The sequence below is a fragment of the Hemicordylus capensis genome, chromosome 2, assembly GCF_027244095.1.
Source record: "Hemicordylus capensis ecotype Gifberg chromosome 2, rHemCap1.1.pri, whole genome shotgun sequence".
In the NCBI taxonomy this organism is placed as follows: Eukaryota; Metazoa; Chordata; class Lepidosauria; order Squamata; family Cordylidae; genus Hemicordylus; species Hemicordylus capensis.
In genome coordinates, this window is record NC_069658.1 from 177,411,299 (window position 1) to 177,434,998 (window position 23,700).

A 23,700-nucleotide genomic window follows, 5' to 3' on the forward strand; every position below is an offset into this window, starting at 1 on the left:
GTTTGAATACTCCGTTCTTGCTACTAAACATGGCAGGGCTTCCTTCACAGGGGAGTGTAATCGGGATGGGAAGCTGCATTATTTGACCAAATGAGCAGCCTCCCTCCAATTAGTATTCTTGCTTGTCTGTGTGTGCCTTTGTGGGAGTTTGCACATCTCTAGGTTCAAGTTTACAACCTGCACATTTCTAGATAGGGTGGCCAGATCTTGCCTATCATACTGGGCAGTCCTCTTTTTAAATTACTACCCCATGTTTAGGAACATAGGAAGTTGCCATATACCGAGTCAGACCCCTGGTCCATCTAGCTCAGTATTGTCTGAGCATCAGTATTGACTGGCAGCGGCTTCTTCAAGGTTACAGGCAGGAGTCTCTCTCAGACCTATCTTGGAGATGCCAAGGAGGGATCTCCCCCTTCCGTCTTCCTGGATAATGTCATCCAATGGGGAAGCCAGAGGGGTGGGTTGTCGGCAGTACTGGAGAGGCTGGGAGCTCATGTGGTTATGACTGCTGCTCTGATTTTGAGGGACACAGTGACGGCTGGAGAAAGTTAGAGTCTGGCTGGACAACCGCACCATGCCATGCCTTAGCACTGAAGTGGGCCTGGCTGGCCCGGCCTAAATTGAAGTTGCTGCAGTTCCCAACCTGAGTCAGTGGCACAGGAGGACTGTGGCGGCCATGTATGGCTTTGCTTCTTCCTCATAACGTCTTGCCTGGCTGGTAGCAGCACACACACAGCAGAGGATGAGATGATGCCGTGCAGACCTATGTAAATCGAAATATATGAGTGGAATTATGCATGGCAAGGTAGGGTGGGTGCACTTGTTGGATTGGGGCTCGAGTGGGAAGGAGAGGAGGAAAAGCTATTTGAGAGAGGAGGAAAAGTTATTTTGGGAGAAATGGAGGAGAGAAAGAGTGTGGAAATGTGGAAATAATGAAACTAAAAGACTAAAGACGTAGAGGGAAAGGAAAAGAGAGGGATGCAGCATGTGGGGGGAAACTATGTGGGGAGAAATGGGGAAGAGAAAGAGTTGTGGGGATAGGTGGGGAAATGTAAGTGTACTGAGACGAAAAGATGGGATAGAGCAAGGGCGTAGCAAGGTTGTAGTGGGCCCAGAGACAAGATTTTAAAATGGGTCCCAACTTCACTGAACCTCAGCTCATGAAGTAAAGAAAGCTTAAATTAGGCTGAATAGTGGTAACAATAAGCATAGTAAAATTTATCTATATCTATATCTATATCAAACCTATGTGCCACAATAGAACATCATCCTAAATTATTTTTTTTAAGGTTTTGTAAATTGTGGACAGTGCAAGTCATTTCATGGTACTAGAGAAAGACTTGCTGTTCTGGTAGCTCCAGGTCTTAACACTCACATCAATTTCGGAGGATGAATACAACTGAAGGAAGCCCGGGCGGGTGCGTGGCTGGGGGAGTCAGTCATGTGACTTGCCTCTGGGGGGCCCCAAGGCAGTGGGCCCCCAGACAACGGTCTCCCCTTGCCCTATTATAGTTACGCCCCTGGGATAGAGGGAAAAGGGAGTGATGAGGCAGTTGTATTTTTTGTTTTTAGGGGAGTGGGGAGGTGAGAGGCAATGAGCAATGAGCCTTGATAATTTATCACCTAGACCAGTGGTTAGGGTTAGGGTTAGGGTTGGGTTCCCTGTAGCTCAGCAGCGCAGGTGGGGTGGGGAGTGGTTCCCTGTTCCTGCAGGAAACAGCTCCACAGCCCCGCATGGTTGTTGCTAAGGTGAGTGCTGTTCCTGGGAAAGCGGCAGGGCAGCCGTGGAGCAGGTAAGAACCTGCTTACCTGCTCCTTAAGGGAACTGCTCCCCATCCCGCCGAACCAGTTCAGCTGCGGCCACCCGAGCCAGTTCGGCACTTCCCAAAGGAGGCGTCAAACTGGCTCGTGCACATCCCTAGCTCCCAGGTTGGGAGCCACTGACCTAGATGGCTGACAGAGCAGACACACAGATCACCTGGTCATAGTCTTCCCCACTGGGATGAGTTGTATTTGTTTTTAAATTATCTTATCTAAATTTGCATCTATACTTATACCATAAAATGTGTACATTTTATGCAAATTAGCACCCTCTTTTCATCCATTTCCATTTGCTTTTTTTGGTGATGCATGTACTTCCTTTTGATGATCTGGATCTGACCACCCTCTCTCTAGGTTCAGTCAAGCCAAAATGGACCCAGATCATGGGATGTGTGCAGATTGTGGGAGAAATGGAAGAGAGAAAGAGTGTGGAAATGTGGGAAATGCTAACTTCTAGCACAATTATCAGGAGCAGATTGCAGGGTGGGGGGAGGCGACTGTTCAATTGCTGCTTTCAAAAAGAAAAATCAACTCTTGTGCCTTTTGACAGCCTGAAATTCCTTTGAAACTCCTCCCCATTTACTGATCAAACACTGAGCTATTGCAAAAGTGCTTGGCTTGAAAGGGGGCTCAGAGTATAAATACCAGAGTCCTAGCCTTCCTCTCCTGGCCTTCCGGATCACCATGGAAAGGGCTGGTCTCTGTCTGGTGGCTGCCATCCTGGTTTGTTTCCCAGCTTCTTCCCACAGCCAGCTGTAAGTACAAGATGCATTCCTTTCCTGAAACAAGGGGTTTCTGCTCAGGAAAACTTTTGCTGCCTTCTCTTCCATGGAGACATGTGCTGAGGAGATCCTTCAAAGTAATCTCTGCTCCTACTCGGGCTTGTTTTGGTCTACTTCAAATGTCATGCATTTTTTCAAGAAGAGCCCAAGACATTTCTATTTAGCCGTCATGATTACTGATTTAGCGGCTATGTGGATTGGATTAGCAGGTATAACAATTGCAAGTGTGTCTGTTTTGCTCTGTGCCTGTTTGCTCAGAAGCTACCACTCAGAGGCGTAACTATAGGGGGGCAGGGGGGGCACGTGCCCCGGGCGCCATCTTTTCTGGTCACATGGGGGGCGCTGCCATGACAAAAAATTTTTTTTTAATTTTTTTTAATTTTTTGTTAATACAAATGTTTCCTGCTCAGTGCAGCAGCGCTGCAGCAGTCAAGGGAGCACGTCAGCACCCCCTCCCCCATGAGCGGGCCCTTCTGCGCTGCCCGTGCCCCCCCCCCACATTGCTTTGCTGGCGCCTGGTGGCCAGTCAGTGGCCTGGCTTGGCGGCGGCGGCGGGCGCTTGTGAGGAAAAACCTAAGTATAATGTAGTATGGGGGGGCAGGGGGCGCCATTTCAGTGCTTGCCCCGGGCGCCGTTTTCCCTAGTTACGCCTCTGCTACCACTGCTGGTGTCTTCCCAGTGTGTGTAGGCACAACCGAATGTATGTGTGAATGATTTCACAGTGGTCCATGTGCTGGTGTGAGCTACTGCTCTCAGAAGCCACCACTGAATATCAGCTGCAGCAGTCTGTGGAGTGGGAGGAGGAAGACTCAGGACAAGAGATACAGTACCACTCTTACTGACTGCCACCACTAGAAATCCAGTAAGGAAGAGTAAGTGGGCAGCAGTGAGACAGATCTGCACATAGTGTAGACTAGTGATGTCATTGCTTCAGCACACTGGCAAATCAGAAGTAGTCTCAGGTGTGAACCAAGAGTGGGTCCATCCATGAGTAACAGTTACAATCAGGTTGAACTGGACCTGAATTGAATGACTGGTTAAGAAAGGTTTTGTGAACTCCAACCTAAAATTCCGTTATCGCCTTTATTTGGAATAGGAACCCAATCCCTGAACACACAAACTGGGAATCAGCACTGTTTACAGTGCAACTGGGGGTTGGGGTTGATTCCCTTACCTTAGGATGGACCCCCCAGAAGAAGGGCCTTCACCCTTCTCCCTCCCCTCAGGGGCGTAGCTAGGGGAGAGGGGGCCCGTGTTCACCCCTCTACCCAGTGGCCCCTTGGAGTGAGGGAGATAATGAAGAAAATAGGGAGTGGTAGAGCTGGGGGGGGAGCCCTCAGGAGCTGAGGAACCCATCCGCTGCCCCCCCCTTCTGCAGTGGACGCATTGTTGAGGACATGTTGGCTTGAAGCTGGTGATCCTCAGATGGGGAACAAATAGCATGGCAGCAGCATGGGGAGGCAGGAGAAGAGGTGTAGTGGAGGGGGGACGCACAGGGATCGGAGCACTGGCACCTCTCAGCTTCTCTGGCTGTTGGTGTGGGCATGACCATAGGGCTGTCATGGAGAGCGCCCTCTGCACTTCTGAATTGGCAACTACACCACTGGGCAGGACAGCTCTGCGTACCCCCTGGGAGCCCTTCAAGTACCCCTAGGGTACTAACACCCCATGTTGGGAACCCCTGTTCAGAACAAAATGCACTTTATAGTTGCCTTTGATACTTTTTGGAGTAGTATTCCAAGCCTTTGATATTTTTAAGTGATTGTCATATTATAGAAGCATTAAAAGTAAAGAGTGCTGTTGAGTCAGTGTTGACTCCAGGCGACCACAGAGCCATGTGGTTTTCTTTGGTAGAATATAGGAGGGGTTTACCATTGCCTCTTCCCACACAGAATGAGATGATGCCTTTCAGCATCTTCCTATATCGCTGCTGCCTGATATGGGTGTTCCCATAGTCTGGGAAACACACCAGCAGGGATTCGAACCAGCAGCCTCTGTCTTGGAAGTCAAGCCTACAGGCACTGAATCTATATCTGCAGTGCACTAGACATTTATACTTGTTTCATGCTGGTTTAACTTTCCCCCAATGAAACTTTGGAATTGTTGTTTGGTTAAGGTGCTCAAAATGCTCCATTAAAGATGCTCAGTTGAACCCTTGCAGAACTACAGTTCTCAGGGTCACTGGAGAAAGGAAATAACTGTTAGACCTGCTCAAGTCTGTAGTGTAGATATATGCACTAATTTTAACCACTTAAAGCTTTTATATAGTCTCACTCATTTTACACTAATTTTACCTTTTTAAACCACAGTTTTAAGATAGCTCACCACAGTTTAACAGTAGTTGTATATATAATACTATACAGTATAACAGTTTACTGTACATAGCTTTTAGCTTCTCTGCTCTCTATTCACACAGTTCCCGACATAGCCTATTTTAATGCCTTTTTAATGCTGTTTTAATGTAATCTACTTTATGCTGGTCAGCCATAATAAATATTGAAGCTCTTCTCGCTATCAGTGAGAAGAGCTTCTTCCGGGTCTGCGGAAGAAGACTTAGGTGCTTAGCCCACTCTCCCCACAGACAATCAAAAGGCAGCCCTGGGCGGCTGGATCGGCCACCCACACGACTGCCAACTCTTGTCACAGAGCTGGCGGGGGCTGCGGGGATCGGAGTGTGTGTACGGCCTCTGGAAGTTCCAGAATGCCCCGTACAAGCGTGCAGGGCATCCTGGAGAGACCCCCAAACCCGGGTGTCTATTTTATGTTTCTTTTTAGATCGTGAGCCCTTTGGGGACAGGGAGCCATCTTATTATTTATTTATTTATTTATTCTCTATGTAAACCAATTTGGAAACGTTTTTGTTGAAAAGCGGTATATAAATATTTGTCGTATCTGTATTGAGCTGACTTCACTGAAAGAAAGTAGGCACATGGAGTACCCAGCCTGGGTAGGAGAGTTGGGCGTGCTCCTCGATCAGCAGTTGTATGCTTGAAAAAGTTAAGGGAGGAGGAGAAAGAGAGTGATTATGTGAAAGGTGGCAGCTTAGGACAAGTGCACCCTATCTAATCTCTATTCCCAGCATTTTGCTGAGATTGGAGGTAAAGCCACCCTACGCAGCTGCCACCTCACACACCATCATTACCTCCCACCTTAATGTTTGCAAGTGCACAACTGCCGATCAGGAGCACGCCCAGCCCTCCTATGCAGTCTGGGCTTTCCTCCTACCCTGCCAGCGGCTGGCCTCCTACCCTGCCAGCCTCCCCGTATCCTGCTGGCCTCCCTCCTCCCCTCCCTCCTTCCTGCTGGCTTCCTTCCTATCCTGCTGGTGACCATGTAAATGATCCCACTGAGTCCCTCCTTCCCTGTTACTCTGTTCCGTGTGTGTGTGTTTGTGTGTGTGTGTGTTTTAATGAGGGGACAAGGGAACAGGAGTTTCAAAACTATTAAGAACTAGTATTTTTAAGCCCGTTATGATAACGGGCGCTAGCTTTCTATCCCGTCTTTTCTGTCTCTCTCTCTTTCTGTCTCTTTTTCCCCCCTTGTCCCCTCTCTCTTTTTGTTTTTTGTTTTGTTGTTGTCTCTGTTTTTGTTCTTCCTTATTTTGCTTATACTTTTTTTGGGGGGGTGGATGAATAACGGCCAAAATGGCCCATGAGAAGGTGGCCGCCCCCGCCTATCGCCCTCCCGCGCCGGAGCCCACCTTACCCGCTCCAGCCCGAAGGAGAAGAGAGGAACTCGGAAACAGAGCTATTCTCTGTGTTAAGCTGCTGCCCATACTGTCGCAATGGACGCAATAGGCGTCCTTTGCGTCCATAGCGGCAGTTTGAGCAGTGACTTAGCACAGAGAGGAGCTCTGCTCGTGAGCTCGTCTCTTTTCCCTCGGGCTGGAGCGGGTAAGGTGGTCTTCGACAGCTGGGAGGGCGATAGGCGGGGGCGGCGACCTTCTCATGGGCCATTTTGGCCCTTAATCTTTTGGGGGGGGAGCGGGGAAGGTGATTTTGGGCAGCTGGGAGGGCGGGTGAGCAGGCGGCGGCGGCTGTGAGCGGGCGGGGGCCTCGTTGGCGGCTTCGCCGCCACCTCGCCCAGCTTCATTTTGGGCAGCTGGGAGGGCGGGTGAGCAGGCGGGGGCGACGGCTGTGAGCGGGCGGGGGCCTCGTTGGCGGCTTCGCCGCCACCTCGCCCAGCTTCCCTGTCCCCCGTCTCGGTCTTCCCCCGCCGCCATTGCCCTCGCCTTTTTCAGGGCGGCCGCTTCTGGTTGTCTCGGCCTCCTCTCGCCGTGCTGCAGCTCATGGCCGAGGCGGTGGCTCTGCCGCCGCCTCGGCCACTTTCCCCCGCCGCCACACACCGGCTAATGGCCGCCCGTGGCTGTGGGACACTGGTGTCTGAGGTCCTGTGTCCCTTGGGCTCTTCTGGGCCTGCGCTTCGCGCAGGCCCAGAACAGCCCAGGGAGGCAGGGACGCAGATCCCCAACATTCCAAAGCCATGGCCACTCACTTAGCCTTTTATTATATAGGATGGGACACAAGCTCTAAGGACTACAGGGGTAGCTGGAGGTGGGGACCATGCAAATTCAAGGGAGAATTAGGTCAGCAATAATCTGAAGATCAGGAACATGATGGATGGCAGTGAATATTTCAGTCACTATCCATGTGAACAGCCAGCAGTGCAGTGAGGGTAACAGGGGCCCGTGTTCACCCCCGCTGGTCTGTGTTTGCCCCCATCCCTGGCAGTCATGCTGTGCATGCATGCGCCAGTGACATCTGGGAATGAGGTCTGTAGGGAATGAGCTCATACAGGCTCTCTGGGGCTCTGCCCATGCCTGCTTGTGCATAACGTCCTGGACAAAGGCGGCATGGCCAGAGCACCAGTATAGAAAAGAAAAGGGATGCTCACAAGGTCATGCAAATGAGGCCAAAATCAAGATGCCCAATCTTCTCCAATTAGGTCAATTAAAGGAGTTTGGCATTTTCTGCTAACATTAGGGAGAAAAGAACTAAAATGTACTACATTCCCTTTGTTGTTGGGTTCCTCAGGAAGCCAGTTTTAAACATGAGAAGCCAAGACATTTTTCTACCTCAGGTGGCCGCATTGTATAATCCAATAGGTGTACTTGAGGATCTATTGTAATAGAAGATGCTGAAGAACCTGTTTTGGATAGCACCTTCAGGAGCAAAATAGTCAAGGGGGCGGGGGACTTTTGGTGGAAAACCTGTGTGGAGGCACTGGTTCCACTCTGCCCTGACCTGGGTCTTGGACCTGCTCCAGATCTCCTCAGTGGGTGATATTTTAAGGGTGGGGGGAATGGAAGCAACACTGACATGTTTAACACTGCATGTAATTTGGCCCTAGTCAGAACCAGCATTGGATCAGCATTCCTGGGCAGCTGCTGAGACTTCATCAAATGCTTAGCTGAAATTAAGATACAGTGAGGCTGCTATCATGAGCAGCCAAGGCCAAGGCAGCCAAGCCTGGGCTTGGCTGTCTGTGAGACTGGCTGCCATCAGTGTGGTGGCAGCAAACCCACCTACAGAGCCCATCTCTTAAAGGGGTTAAGGGAATGAGCACATTTATTTGATCGTGTGCAAGTGCTTGCAGCTGGTGCTGAAGTGGATCCCCATAATGCACTGCATACTCGTGTGGTTCATTGTGGGATTTCCTGGTGCTGGGACAACACATCTCAGCTCCTGCACCTCCACGTTCCCTGGGGTACCGACAGACCATCTGTGAATGGATTGCATGCCCAGACAGTCCTCGGCAATCGTCTGTGGGGCAAGTGGGCTTCTGCAGCCTTCCCTGCCGCCCGCCCTGCCTGCCTGTGAGAATGACCTCACTATGTCCACACAGCATAGCATCTACTAAACTAGTAACTCTGTCAAAAAAGAAATTGAGGTTAGTCTACCATGACCTGTTCTTGACAAAGCCAAACTGGCTCCTAGTAATCACCACATTATTCTGGAGATTACCAGATTTATCGCAGACACCACCTCTGTTCCTGTTGGCTTCATGTGCTGGTGGCAAAGTGATTCTCTCAGGGCTCACTCAGGTGGGAGTCTTTGTCCTCTTCTATGAGGCAGCCCTGCCAGTATTTGAAGAGTGCTATCATGTCCCTAAGCACCTAATGGCGCAGCGGGGAAATGACTTGAATAGCAAGCCAGAGATTGCCAGTTCAAATCCCCGCTGATATGTTTCTCAGACTAGGGGAAGCCTCCTATATCGGGCAGCAGCAATATAGGAAGATGCTGAAAGGCATCATCTCATACTGCAGGAGACGGTAATGGTCAACCTCGCCTTTATTCTACCAAAAACAACCACAGGGTTGTGGGGTTGCCAGGAGCCGACACTGACTTGACAGCACACTTTACCTATCATGTCCCTACTCAGCCTTCCCCAAGCTAAACATACCTCTTTCCTGCCCAGTTTCTTCCTCAGTGCTTGCTGTGCCCCCACCCTAGAACACTCTCCCCTCAGCAGGCAAACCCCCCATCCTAACCTAGCGACACCCTTGTTTTTCAGATTAGTGAACATAGGTGGCTGACATTTAGCAAAGATTTGTTTCCTTGTGAGCTTGAATTTCACTGTGTGGCTGTATTCCTGGCAGAGGCAAAACCCTCTCTTCAGCCGTTTTCTTTATGTTGAGGTGAGATTATCAAAAGAACATAAACCTTTTGTTAAAGATTCTAGTATGAATAAACTATCATTCAAGCCATCCAGTCGTGGTGTGTGTGCTTTTCACGTCATGTTAGAATAAATGAACTGTGCAAGACTCAGAAGACCCTACAGTTCATCCTAGCCATTTACCCTTGGGCCTGCCATGTCCGAACATGCCCAGTGGATTAGCTCACAGAAGGGAATAATTCAACCTGCATTCTTTTGAGTTTGACCCCCTACAGAGCTAGAAACTGTTGGGTTTTGTGATTATTTAGCAAAGCACCACAGAAGCTACCACTCCAGTTACAGAGTGCAGAGTTTAGTTGTTGCAGCTATTTAAGTGATCACTGTAGATTCGAAGTTATTTAACTAGTTTATTGGTGAGGTACATTTGGGATAGGTCTTACATATTGAGGCATTTCACACGATTAGTGTGAAGCACCGGGAGGGTTAGTGTGGGAAGAGCGGGCTTAGCTTGCTCTCCCCACACACGAGCAGAGCGCTCACCCTGGGTGGCCGGATTGGCCGCCCGCACGACTACTGGCTCACAGAGCTGGTAGGGACAGCGGGGATCGGGGGCCGCCTGACCCCTGGAAGTCCAACATGCCCCATGCGAGTGTGTGGGGCATGCTGGAGAGCCTCCCAGTCAGGGGTCTCCTCATGAGTCGCCACGCTGCGGAGACGAGCTGCGGTGTCTCATGACCCGAAAACCTGGGTTAGCAGAGTGCTCGCTCCACTAACCTGGGTTAAGGGAAGGGTTTTCAGGTGGGCTAGCCACCAGTAAAACGCTGGGTTCGCTCGTGAGCCCAGTGGTTCTCACGACCACGGGAAAGCGGAGTTGGGCTGCATTAGCCCGTTTTTGCGTGGTCGTGTGAATAGCTTCAATGAATAGGTAGGGAGAGAGAGAGATATTTCCATCTTCTCTCTAGGAGGAAAGGAAGAAGACTGACTCACTACAGGAAGTACCTGAGGAGTCAAGGCAGGGATCATAGAGTAGAGGCAAGCAGGGACAAGTAAGGACACCCTAACTACCTCTACTCCCAATGCCGGATAGTTGGTGCAAAAGGTCGATGCACTGGAACTCCATCTCCAACAAAAACCACATTGATAAATACAGATAGAAATGGCTGCCAATTCTGCCTGGACCCACTGCTTACTTTGCCTTTCCCCCCTTGGGGTTTGGCTTCTAGGACCTGCCTTCCAGTCAGCTTTCCAGGCCCTAGCTTCCTCCTCATCTTGTGCCTGAGGCCTGGCCCTAGCCCATCTCCAGCATCTGAGGCTCCATTTCCAGTGCATACAGAGCACCCCAATCTCCCCCACTCACTCACAGCCGCACCCTCGTGGAGCACACACCACACGGTGACGTCCTCCACCGCATAGACCCACTGCAATTATACATTTCAAACTGATATAATACCTCAAGACCCACGCCCATTTACAAATACAGGCGGAACGTATAGAATCGCGCAGTGTGAGATCTCTTTTGAAAGCGGATATATCGGCAGCTGTTCATGTTCAGAATATCATTCTGCTTCAGGGCCAATTTCCAACCTGATTGCATGAGAGTGAGTTAGACGCTAGCCTTTTTTTTTTTTTTTGGTCCTTGCTCAATTTACAGTATAGCTCAGGCTAAACTTTAGTTGCTGGTTAGACTCTTACGCACTTTCTGGAAATATCTTTCTGGGGATCCCTGAAACATGTCACACACTTTAGCATTTGATCTTTCCTGCCCTGTGACTGGGATGAATGTGAGGACTGCCTACAAAGTGATCTCAAATAATTAATTTCTTGAGGTTTTCCAAAGCACGAGAGTCAGAAAATGCCGTGTGGAGATGTGGGCTGACATTTAAATGCATCAAATTCTATACATGAAATCTTTCTTCTTTGCAGATACTCCCTCATTACCCCTAATGTTCTGAGGGTGGAGAGTGAAGAGAAAGTTGTGGTCGAGGCTCATGGATTAAACGTTGCAACAGAAGTCACCATCAGCATCCATGACTTCCCACGGAAACAGAACACTTTGTACTTGGTCAAAGCTGCCATGAATCCAGAGAATGGCATGATTGTCACCCCTTCCATAAAGGTGGGTGCATAGTGATGATGGGTGTTGATGGTGCAATGGGAATGTCTCCTAATTTTGTATTATTATTCAGGTCTCACCACAAAGTGATTACTGGCATGCTATTGTTGTTGCTGAAATCTATCATTTCATGCAGCTGAAATAAAAGCTTGAACTTCCTATTTGGCCATGCCCCCCTCCCCAAAGAGGCAGCTGAATGACAGGCAGAAGCTCATTAGGTGCAGCTTTCCTGAGCATTTGGAGATGGGAACATCACCAGTTGAATTTCTGGCTGTTGTGCAGCTGAAGTGCAGGCCAAATATCAACAGGTTTTGTTTCCATCCTCATATGGTAGGTATGGTACCTGTTGGATATCTGCCTGCCATGCAACTGTTGCAAGTCCTGGGCCGTCTGGCCCTTACAAGGAACTCAGCAGCCTCTTCTACTTATGAGGTACAAGGATGGAGGGTTCTAAAAACTAGATTGGCGCTCTGAGGCCTAGCAGTTCTGAGGTAAAATGAAGGAAGAGACCACTGTCAGATAGAAGCAGCAACACTACCACTGTTAAGCAGTTGAGGCCTAGGTGATATAAAGGAACAGGCCCAATCTACTTCAGGGACCTGAGTTAAATCATTCAAGTGTAATAATGGTTGCCCTTTATTTTCAATAGATTTCTCCTTCCCTGGTAAGGGGAGGGGCTAATTTCACCAGCCCTGACATAGATTTTCCTCCACTGTTACTAGGGTGTAAGAAAGAAAAAAGCAGGAAACAGGCACTATCCATTACATACAATGAAGTAATCACTGTATGTTCGACCCCACTGTATGTACCTCACTGAGTACGCTTCCATTGTGCCATCACCACTCAAACTATGTACATACTCCCAGTAGCACTGCTTCCAGTCAAGGAACCCTACACATTATAAGACTCTGTAGGGTCCAAGAGCTGACTAACAAGTGTGTGCCTGGGGAGCTAAATACAGACTCTGAAGGCCACGACAGCTCCTTCTTTGGCCTGCCGGTTGGGTCACTATGACAGTCCTAGGGACTAGTACTCTGGATAATTTATGTTGTACCAGTGGCATAGGGAGGGCATTGGTGACCCATGTTCGGGCTGCCTGCCCCTCTCAGCCTAGCAGTGCCCCTTTGTGGGTTGCCACTTCTCTCCCCTCCCTGCACATAACACATGTGTTGTACTATTTGCTGTGCTACTAAAGGCTAGGGCAGGATCAATTAATTCTCTTGTGTGTGATCTTTCCATACAGGTGCCTGCAAAAGACATGCAGAAGAATTCCAAGAATAACCAGTATGTGATTGTCCAGGCCACTAGCCCACAATTCACATTGGAGAAGGTGGTCCTGGTCTCCTTCCACAGTGGCTATATCTTCATCCAGACAGATAAAACCATCTATACACCTGGATCTGCAGGTAAAGCCTCCTGCTTGGTCCATCTGCAGATTTATCTGGGACTCTACTGAAGGTGTGGGTAGCCTCACTGAGATCAGTCCCTCTCATCTGCCAGGCCTTTACTCTTGTTAGATTGAGACGGTTAGAGACAGGGGATACCCCGCCCCGCCAACAGTTGAATTTAGCTTGAAAGAGACATATACACGAGACAGGGTTGCCAACGTTGCGTTGGCTGTATGCAGGATAGGGATTCTGAGAGGGGGCCGGAGGAGGGGGGCATGGCCACCTAGGAGCAGGGCTTGTTTTTGGTTTTGTTTAATATTTAAAGCCGCCACTAAGTAGCGGTGGAGTGGGGACACAGCAGTGAGAACTCTCCTGGCTGCCTCCCAAACTCTGTATGGCTCTGGAGTAGATGGGGCAGGGGCAGGAAGCAGGGCTCGCTGGGAAGGAGTGAGTCAGAGAGAAGACGGGCGAAAGACTCCCTTCCTTGGCCCTGCCTTCCTCCAAATGAGGCAAACTCACACTGTCCCTCCCTCCTGCACTGAGTCAGTGGTGGTGGGTGCTTTCCAGTGACCAGCCGCAGCGCGCCTGTCACCAGCATGCTGCCCCAGCGAGCCTTGCTGCCTGCCCCTGCCCTATCCACTCCAGAGCCATACATAGTTTGGGAGGCAGCCGGGAGAGCTCTCGCCACTGTGTACCCTCTCCACTGCTGCTCAGTGGCGGCTTTAAAAAGTATTTTTTTAAAAAATAAAAAATTAAAGGTCAAAAAGCGGGATAAATTGAGTCTCGAACAGGACGAGCATTTCCCTGCAGGAAGTCGGGACATCCCACGCAGTGCAGAACAGCTGACAACCCTAACACTAGACCACTTTTAACTCTGGTAAACTGGTCTTGCAGGTGGCTGTATTCTGGCCGAGAGGCAAGTGCAGTCTGCCTTCAGTGCTCTTGCTGCTGGCTGTTTGTTGGCCCCGCCTCTACTGCAGGACTGGAATAAAAGTAACTAAAGCACCATCCCAAAGCTGGCCTGGATCAATGAACGGATTAACCCCAAACACCACAACACTGACTGCAGATAGGAGGGGGAACTGGCTGCTGGGGCTTCCTTCTTTAATGAAGGACAGCCCTGGCAGGCAAGAGCAGCTGGAGCAAGGGAGAAGCTTCCTCCAGCAGCAAAACCACATGAGGACCGAAAGTACAAAACTGGAGTACGGTTCTGGGGGAGGAAAACTGTGGGTCCTTTTTTAGCTTTACCTGTGGTTGCCCACATTCAGATGTACGGTTTGCAAAATCAGAGATGAAGGGACCTCTGGTTTCATGTTAGATGCGAATGAGGTCTTTATGTTCTTAACATGCATCTTTCACTCTTGGAGGTAAACAGGAAATGACTCCATCTCAGTGTGCCCAAGATCTTTTCTCTGAATCAGTGGGTGCTCACCCTTGTCAAAAATGCAGGGGATACAGATTTTTTAAAATAAATTGTTGGGTGCTGCGCCCTATTGCAGAGTAAATCACCTGTGTCCCACTTGATTGAGTAAGAACACTCCACACACAGGTAAAAGTGCAACAAAAGAATATATTGAAGTTGAGGACACTTACATGATGTATTGTCTCAGTAAGTCCAGCTACACGTAGTCATTCACATACATAAGGCAGATAGATACAGCATGTATACAGCAGCAGCCGGGTGGACCACAGTGGTGCAGCATTTACCACTGTGGACAAGTTGCTCTGGTTTGAGCTTTACTCTTATACAAGTAGTGACCAATCACCACAGGCCGATACTCAGGGCCTTATTACTGGTTAACAGGCTTCACATGTTGCCAGTTCCACCACCTGCTGTAACACAGTGACTTGCACTTCTCATTTAAAGCTGTACACATAACACCTCACAGTCAATACATCCTGACATAAATAAATAAATAAATAAATAAATAAATAAATAAATAAATAAATAAAAATATCTGAGCTTGCTTTATCAAGTTCTTCCTGTTTGACACGTGAGACTCATAACAGCAAACACAGTTTCCCAGGCTGGGAGCTTACGCCAGTCCTCCAGGATACCAACACCGATCACCTTTACTCAAACTTTATCACAAATGAGCAATACCTCTCCTTTCCTTCTCAGTGCGCTATCGTATCTTTGCTGTGGGTCATCACCTGGAGCCTGTGACTCAGAGAAGTGTGATTGTTGAAGTTCAGGTGAGAGCCATTATGAGAGTGTCTGTATATTTGGAAGAGGGTGGGTGTAGCCACTCGAACAGGCAATGGCTTTAAGTGGCATGAAAACCACTTAAGGTTCTGTGATGATGGCAGAGAAAACACAAAGCAGCTTTTCTTAGGAAAGATCTTACATATGTGCAGCCCTATTAGAAGGCTTAGTAGTCTGTCTGAGTAAAAGGCAACTATGTATGTCCAAATGCTGTAGGGGTAAGGAGCAGGTGAGGAGACCCATCAGGAGCTGCAGCTGTGCAGTTTATCCCACTGAGGAAAAATTCTGCTATCTGTATTGCTATGAAATGGCAGGTCATTAGCTGGATGGCAATTCTTTTGTAAGCTAATGGTTGCCTGACAGCTCAGAGGATGTTGCTGAAATTGCTCTGTGAATAGTTTCTATCATTTTCGAAGGCACCTGCCTTTGTGAGACTTGTATTACATTCAGGGGCGTAGCTAGGGAAGAAGGGGCCCGTGTTCATCCCTCTCTCTGTCAGCCCCTCAGATTGAGGGAGACAATGGAGAAAACAGGAAAGGATGGAGCTGGAGGGCCCTCAGGAGCTGGGGACCCGTGTTCTTTGAACCCTTTTGTTCAGTTATAGCTACGCCCCTGATTACATTTCTCCCACTTCCTGGCAGAGATGAATGGGAAGGTAGGATTGCCCATACCCTCCAACATTTTGCAGATGAAAATAGAGATACACTTGTAACAACCAATTCTCATACCAAGGATTACTGCCCAAGCCCACCCCCACCCTACTCTTTCACACTGCTGAAGACTAGAATCCCACCTGCTGCATGCTGTGCACTGCATCGTGCCTTTATGTTGTGCACCCATTGACGTGCAGATGCACTTGAGACATGAGGCACACCCACCCATGCACATGGACTTTCAATTTCTAGAAACTCTGAAGGGAGTTGAAGCCTGAAGAATGACAACTCTTGCAAGTTGCATGGGAAAGAATGACTGAGCAAGGCTTCTCCAAGAGGCAATAACAGGGACAAAACGGGGACTCTGGTTGACAATTTCTGCACAGCCTAATTGCATCATGGTGTTAAGAAGCCACTGAGCCAGTTGCACATGTAAAAGGCAGCCCTGAGTCTGTTGCGGAGAAGAGCTGTTTCAGTTTTCCTTAAAACAGTGTGTGGGCACTTGCTTCACACTACTTCTGCTGTTTCTTTTGAGCTATTGTGGTGTAGTGGTTAGAGTGTTGGACACAGATGGGGAAGACCCTAACCCTAACCCCACTCCGTCACTGGGTGACCTTGGGCCAGTCATGTAACTCTCAGCCTAACTTGCTTCACAGGGTTGTTGTGAGGATAAACATAACCATGTATACCGTTCTGGGCTCCATGAAGGAACAGTGGGTATACAAAAAAAAAAAAAAATCCAATGGGAGTAAAATGAAGCCAGTGCCCTCCATTAATACACTGTTTTAAGGAGATTTACAACAGCTCACCTCCTCAACAGGCCCTGGGCTATCTTTTAAATATGCAGCAGCCCTGACAGCTTCCTAACACTATGGTTAGACTATTCAGAACGTTGACCAGTGATTTACCGGGGCAGATCTAGAGAAATAGAAACAATTGCTGCCTATTACTATCCCATCCCCTCTTTCCTCCTCTTTTGAAAAAATGTTTCAGTGAGTGAAAAAAACCACTGCAGGCATTTTCTAGCAGAGACAGCCTGAGAAAGGCCTTTACATGAGCTAGCAAGACAGCAGAGACCTCTTAGAAGACAGAGAGGCAATTCTGTTTGGGAGCCAGGCCATGCCCCCCGCATCTGATGTCAGATGTGGGGGGCGTGGCTAGCCCCCAAGTCTGACGTCAGACACAGGGGCAGGGTGAGTGGGGTCGCCGCTGCAGCCGTGCACAGGCCGCTGGCGGTCAGGCTCTGCACTTGAAAGACACCATACATCTACAGGGACTATCCTTTCAAAGGAAATCGGCATCCAAGACACACTGCAAACCTCTGGAACTTTCAATCACTTAGGGGAGCGGTGCAACCAAGGCAGCGTAACAGTATTTTCCCCCAGCAGACCTACTAGTGGGTTGGGGGTTAGGTGGAGAATGTAGATCAGGAAAGCTTCGGGAATGGGAAAGGCTTAACCTCCTCCCCCAATGCATCTGCTCCAATAAAATTTTGGAGTTCCCAGCAGCAGTTTTTAAGTCAGAATGAAAATACTGGAAGATTGGGTCATGGATCTCCTGTGCTCCAGGTATTTTGTCCCAGTACTGAACTACCAAAGCTGTGTCTGAGCTGCAGTAGGAAGTATCAGTATATTCTGCCACCTGGTGTTGGTTTCGTTCAGTCTGGGATATTCAACTGCTTCTTTAATATAAGCCTCCCATGTGAGGAGGCATCTGTCACCACAGCCATCAAGTTCCAACAAGCATGCACATGGTTGGCTATATCTCTCCCAAGAATCCTATCCACACCCTCAGGTTGAAAAACCTGGAAGGCATCCACAAGACAAAGCCATGGACACATCTGGAATAGCCACTAAACAACTGGAATCTAGACCAGAATGGATGTGAGCATTTTTATCTGGAGAGGGTTTTGCAAACTTGTCACACTGGACCAGTGGTGCAGCTAGGTTATGGCAGAGTCTGGTCTTATGGGGCCCCTGAAATACAGTAATAATAACAACAACAACAACAACAACAACAACAACAACAGTCAAACATCTGCCACACAATACACCAGATATAACTGTAGTCGAGAAGAAAGAAAAACAAGTCAAAATAATTGACATAGCAATAGCAGGCGATAGCAGAATAGAAGAAAAAGAAATAGAAAAAATCACAAAATACAAAGATCTACAAATTGAAATTGAAAGGCTGTGGCAGAAAAAGACCCAAATAATCCCAGTGGTAATTGGCGCCCTGGGTGCAGTTCCAAAAGACCTTGAAGAGCACCTTAACACCATAGGGGCCACAGAAATCACCATCAGCCAATTACAAACAGCAGCTTTACTGGGAACAGCCTATATTCTGCAACGATATCTATAACAACTGACAATAAAATTCAGCCATCCCAGGTCCTTGGGAAGGACTCGATGTCTGGATAAAACAAACCAGTCAATAACACCTGTCTGACTGTGTAAAATAATGATGATGATGATGATGATGATGGAATAGTTGAAAAAGGAAATGAGCAACTATGTTATTTGAGGACCACCTACATTATTCTAGGGCAATTTTCCTGCCACGCATCAATAGATCAGGAAGGAGGGAGGGAGGGAGGGAAGGAGATGGACGAGTGGAAGAAAGGAAGGAGAAAGAAAAAAGAAAAGAAAAGTGGAAGGAGAGAGGGAGAGAAAAGGAAAAGTGGGTGACGGGAGGGAAGGAGGAAGAAAGGAAAGAAGGAAGGAAAGCGAAGAGAAAAGACAAAAATGAAAGGAAGAATAGAGAGAGAAAGAGAAGAAGGAAGGAAGGAAGGAAGGAAGGAAGGACATCTGAGGACTGAGAATCCTTGGAAGTAGGTGAGTGTCTCTCTCTCTCTCATGCACACACTCCTCTCTGCTGGACCAGAAGACCTGGCGTGCTGACACTTTCAGGAGCTACTAGTACTGAGGGGATGAGATTCCTGGCAGGCTGGCAGGGTCCCCACACATAAAAGAAGAGTGGAGGGTTCTGGGCTCGGGTCTCAAAGTCCATACCAAAAATCATCACTGCACTGGACTTCTCAATATAATGAACAGACCATATCATTGCAAGTCACCCTTCAGCATGCCTAAAACAATGTCGTTTCCCTCCCTTCCAGACACCAAATGGCGTTGTTGTCAGCCAGAATTCCATTCCTTCTACTTCGACAAACGTTCGGCCTTACAACTTACCAGAGATTGTCACGTAATTTACCATGAATTTTATCATGCATCTAAAGCTTGCTGAAGTGTGAAGTGCCTTCTTTCTTGTTCTGGTTTCAGACTAAAGTAGGAGTATCCTAGATTCCACACAGTTCAATATTTTCTTATTATTCATCCCAGTAGTGGTCTGTCCTAACGAGCTGGAAGGGCAGAGAATGAGCTGCAGCTGCTTCAGTACCGGAAGCCCACTCTCCGTCCTCGGGCCCTGCCCCGGCTGTAACTGAGCGGTGCAGGCTGCTGATTCACCCAGTTGGGGAGGGAAACTAGGCTGGGAAGCCAAAGGACAGTGAGAGAGCAGTTTGCAGTACTGAAGCAGCTGCAGCTCATTCTCTGCCACCCTCCCCGCAGCGCTTTAAGATGGGTTGCTACTAATTTATTTAGCATATTTCTATCCAGGGGCATAGGAAGGTTGGAGTGAGCCCTGGGATAAAAAGTGACCCCCGTGCCCCACCTTCTTCCTCAGAGAGGTGTGAGGGGGGAAGCAAAGAGCTAGCTGCTGTGACCCATAGCCAGTGGAGTCCCCTTGTTCAGGAGCCAAGGGACATTTGCCCGCCCTAGTTCAATTGTAGTTATGGCCCTGTTTGTATCTTGCCTTTCCACCAAGAAGCTCCAAGTGTCCCACGTGAGGGTAATTCAATTTTATCCTCAAAAACACCCTGTAATGTAGGTTAGGCAGATAGACAGTAGGCTCAATCACACAGTTGTTTGAATCTATGTTTAATGTGTGTTACCAGCCTGGAAGTGATTGTGTGAACCCATGCCAGGGTGGGAATCTCAGGTCATAAGCCATCTTGGCATGGTTCACACCATCACTTCAGTGTTGGTAACCCACATTAAACCTGGATTCAAATGACTGTGTGAACAAACCTAGTGGACCGGGTCTCACAATCTGTGAGACCCGGTTTGGGGCTGTGAGTGGGTAGAGTGGGCTAAGCCCACTCTCCCCGCTCACGAGTGGGGAGGGAGCCCTGGGCGGCCGGATCGGCCGCCCACACGATTGCCAGCTCCAAGACGGAGCCAGCGGGGGCTGGGGAGCTTGGGAGCGCGAGCGCACAGGGCATACTGGGGAGACCCCCAGAGCTGGGAGGCAGCTTTTCGCCTCCCCTCTGGGGGTCTACTCATGAGTAGGCTACTCATGATTTAAAAAATAAGGTTTGCCGAGCGCTCGCTCCGTAAACCTGGTTTTGGGGCAGGGGTTCTTGAGCAGGTAACCTGCTCCAGAACCACCGGGCTCACAGCCGAGCCCGGTGGTTCTGATGATCTGCAAAAATCGGGCTAGCCTCTCCTAGCCCGATTTTTGCAGATCATGGGAATAGCCCCAGTGACTCACCTGACGCCATGAAGTGAGCTCCACAGTTGATTAGAGGATTGGAGCTCAGTGGCAAGAAAAGCTAGGTTGGTTTTACCCTCATTACACTGAGGCCCTAAGATTTCTGGATCAGGCATTCTGTTCTAATCTTAATTTTACTTTCCATGGATAACTATCAAAGAATATCTCTGCTGCAGTAAACCACCCATGCAGGAAAGGGGTCTTGGGAGCCATGTTTGTTTTATAATTGTTGACATGAGTTGATAAAACAGAAGTAATGAGGAATCTCTTCATTTTCTTTCTCTAGTTTTGGGACTTGGAAGGTTTTGGCCAGGTATGAAGACTCGCCACAACAGACCTTCAGCACACCATTTGATGTTAAGGAATATGGTAGGTGTGAGCATCTACCATGCAGGAAGGCAGTTTGAATGTGTTGGGGTTTGTTGTGACCCATGTGGAATTAGTGGAGAGGGGATAGTAGTTCTGATGCTCAAATGCCTTTATTGGATCCTGGATACAGGGTTGAGCAGCCACTCTGCCACCAGTACCTTGCCTTGCTGAGTCGCCAGCTCATTACTTCACACCCAGATTCTTTTGCTTTTTTTTAGAACAACTGGCCTAACCTATCCTTCACACAAAGGCCCCAGGGCCGACTTTATGATCATAGTCCCAGAGAGAATGTGGTCAGCTGAGTGCTGGGGGGTGCTGTTTTCCCTCACCCCATTTTTGGAAGACACAGGGCCTTTTGCATTGGTTCAGTCCAAGGAGGGACAATGACAGTTATGGCCAGCCCACTCCCTCTTCTTTTCCAGGCAGCCTCTCCTTCCTTCTCATTCTAGGGTTCAGAGCGAGTTTCTGCTGATTGTCCATTGGGGGGCCCGAGTAGGAATTTTTTGTATCTCACCTGATTGACTTTTGAGTGGGGAGGGTTGGGTTTTTTTGCCTACTCTGTTCTGAAACCCCTAGCTAGCTTAGTTAGGCCTCAGCAAGCAGGGGCAGTGCAGATCGCATGCAGCTTTAGTAGAGGTTGCACTGGTGAACATCTTTGCACTAGTTTAAGCCAGGAGTGTTCAGTCTGTCTTTGGAGGCTTTGTGGCTACGGTTCATACTCATACCTGCTTTGAGGATTTCAGAACCTCAAAGGCTGTGCGGATTGTGGTAAAGTCCACAAAAAGGCCCTGAATCTTTGGGTTGGCAAAGAAGAGTAGGAGTCAGCATTACCCCAAGTCCAGGTGCTGAGCCAGGGTGTGTCACCCAATAAGGGAGGGACTAGTTGTCTAGTCCAGCCTCAGTTAGACCTACACTGCAGGGGGGTGGGGTTTCTTCCCCAAAATCCAGTTCATAAATTTGTTAATAAAGTTGTGGCCCTTTCTCCCAAAAGAATGTTGTCCAATATCCTTACCTGGGCCGTAGCTTTGAGTGTGGGGCAAATGGCCTGCAGTTGCCTAGTCTTCTCTCACTGCACCCATTCTGTTCCTTTGGCTAGGGCTGGTAACTCCACAGCCCCAGGTCTATATAGGCCTCTCCTGTTGCGGGTTTGCAGGAGCCCTCCCTGAGCCATCCTGGGTCTCCTGGGCTGCTAGAGGAGGACTGGCTGACTCAGGCACCTGGGTGCCCTGTTCTGTCACAGCACAAGGCTCACACTCTCCCTGCATAGCACTACCCTTGACTGATCCCAGGCCTCATGTCCTCTTTAATCCCCTTCTTAGGGAAGACCCACTTCTGTCCTTTACCTTTCATTGCAAATTAGGCTAACACGTCCTAGTAGCTTGCTACTGATAATTTCCTTTCATCCTTCCATGAATGTTTACATTCTCCTCTTCCCCTGTTATTTTGACCAGTGTTGCCAAGCTTTGAAGTTATACTGGAACCATCGGAGAAGTTTCTTTACATTGATGGTGAGGAGGATTTCAGAGTGTCTATCACTGCAAGGTGGGTGTGTGCTTTTGCAGGAAGATGAAGGAGAATTAACCTAATCTGCTACAATAGCCAGAAAAATACAGTTTGCAGCCTGCTCCTAAACATTCCTACTTGCAAGTTAGTCCCAATGAACTCATTGTGGCTTACTTCCTAGTAAGTAGGCTCAGGACTGCAGTCCACATAACATACTGGTTGTTTTGAATTGAGTCATCAAGCATTTTAGTGTGGAAAAATAGTCTATGGAAACTTTAATCAGAATAATTTTCTTTAGAAATGCAACTATTTAATTGAAAAGGTATGTGTGTGTGTGCTCATGCATGCACGTTTTCTTCTTCACGGGGACAGATGCAGACTTAATCTTTGACCTTGCTTAACATGGTTTGGATATTGAAGCTATTCTCACGATCACTGGAAAGTGGGCTAAGGGAGCTTAGCCCGCTTTCCAGGGATCGTGGGAACCACCGGGCTTGCAGGCGAGCCCGGTGCTCCCAAGGCGGCTAGCCCACCTAACTACCCCTCCCTTAAGACGAAGCTGAAAATTGGGGCTCTTCTCACCTGCAATTTCAGTGGTGGCCAATCTGTATATACCACATCACCTGTCCAAGCCTGGGAATTTTGAAAGTGTACTAGGAGCCATCAACGATCTTGCCAGCCAGAGCCCACAGGGAAACAGCTGGACACATGGAGTGACCAGACTCCTTGGGAGTCTGTAGGGGTTGAGTGTAGAGGGGAAGGCTAGTGGGGCCCCTTATAGTTGGATGCCCTAGCCCATGAAGGCGCAGTCCTATGGAAGCCTGAAGCTTATTAAGCCTCTGGTCCTCCCCAGTGGTCTGGCCCTCTCATGAGAGGGCTAATCCCTGGCTGGTAAGCCAACATTAATGAGCAGAAATCATGAATCGAAGCTAAATAATTCAGCAAGAATAATGATGTATACAGTGATACTCAGGCCATCTCATAACACATAATACACAAAATGCCATCTCATGATATAGAATGCATGGATTTTAGCATGTGTAATAACAATCAGAAATATCGAAAGGAGGTGTAACTGAGCCAGGCAAAAATAGGGGTGCTAGATGAAATGGGCGAAGTTAAGTGTTGTGATAGAAGTACCAAATGACAAAAACGCCGCATCAGACGTGGTCTCAATGAAGTGTGGACGTCCTCAGTCAATTATGCCCTTTAGGAGAATGCAAACTAAACATATACAAATGTGGCTGAAAATGGCAAAAGAAAGGGGGGTGCTGGCTTGTAGGTGAGATGCTCAATACCTTCCACACGGGAGTGAAGGTTTCAAATCACAAACATGCTGATTGCAGAGAACTCGTCGAGCATGGCTTCCATAAATTAGATCTCATGGATCAAAGATAAAGCCCACTGCATGCCCTTATGGAGAAAAAACAAACTTCATGAATCAAAGTCCAACGGCTCTTCCAGATATTCGCCATTTCAACTTAGTTTGGCCCTTGCTTGTAATTTCATATTGCTCTTTCAGATTTCTTTATGGAAAGAAAGTAGATGGTGTGGCCTTTGTCCTATTTGGAGTGAAAATAGATGATGTCAAAAACAGCATTCCAGAGTCACTCAAGAGAATTGCGGTAAGAATACCCAGGGGTGTGTGTGTGTGTGTGTGTGTGTACACGAATGTGTACTACTTTGGTCCCCTGTTTTTCTC

At 48.5% G+C, this 23,700-nt stretch overlaps 1 protein-coding gene across 2 annotated transcripts in view; it reads left to right on the top strand.

The window, feature by feature from the left end:
• Positions 1 to 2,493: 2,493 nt before the first annotated feature.
• Positions 2,494 to 23,700, top strand: part of LOC128346561 (venom factor-like) — a 98,201-nt gene continuing 76,994 nt past the window's right edge. Inside the window, exons 1-8 of one of the 2 annotated variants that reach the window (XM_053299993.1) lie at positions 2,494 to 2,576; positions 11,142 to 11,334; positions 12,575 to 12,737; positions 14,842 to 14,915; positions 18,694 to 18,779; positions 20,413 to 20,495; positions 21,947 to 22,037; positions 23,521 to 23,623. In XM_053299993.1, coding sequence (XP_053155968.1) covers positions 2,506 to 2,576; positions 11,142 to 11,334; positions 12,575 to 12,737; positions 14,842 to 14,915; positions 18,694 to 18,779; positions 20,413 to 20,495; positions 21,947 to 22,037; positions 23,521 to 23,623 — 864 coding nt within the window. In that variant the 5' untranslated portion in view covers positions 2,494 to 2,505. Of the gene's footprint in view, positions 2,577 to 11,141; positions 11,335 to 12,102; positions 12,133 to 12,574; positions 12,738 to 14,841; positions 14,916 to 18,693; positions 18,780 to 20,412; positions 20,496 to 21,946; positions 22,038 to 23,520; positions 23,624 to 23,700 lie in introns of those variants that run through there. The other variant, XM_053299992.1, reaches the window with a different exon arrangement.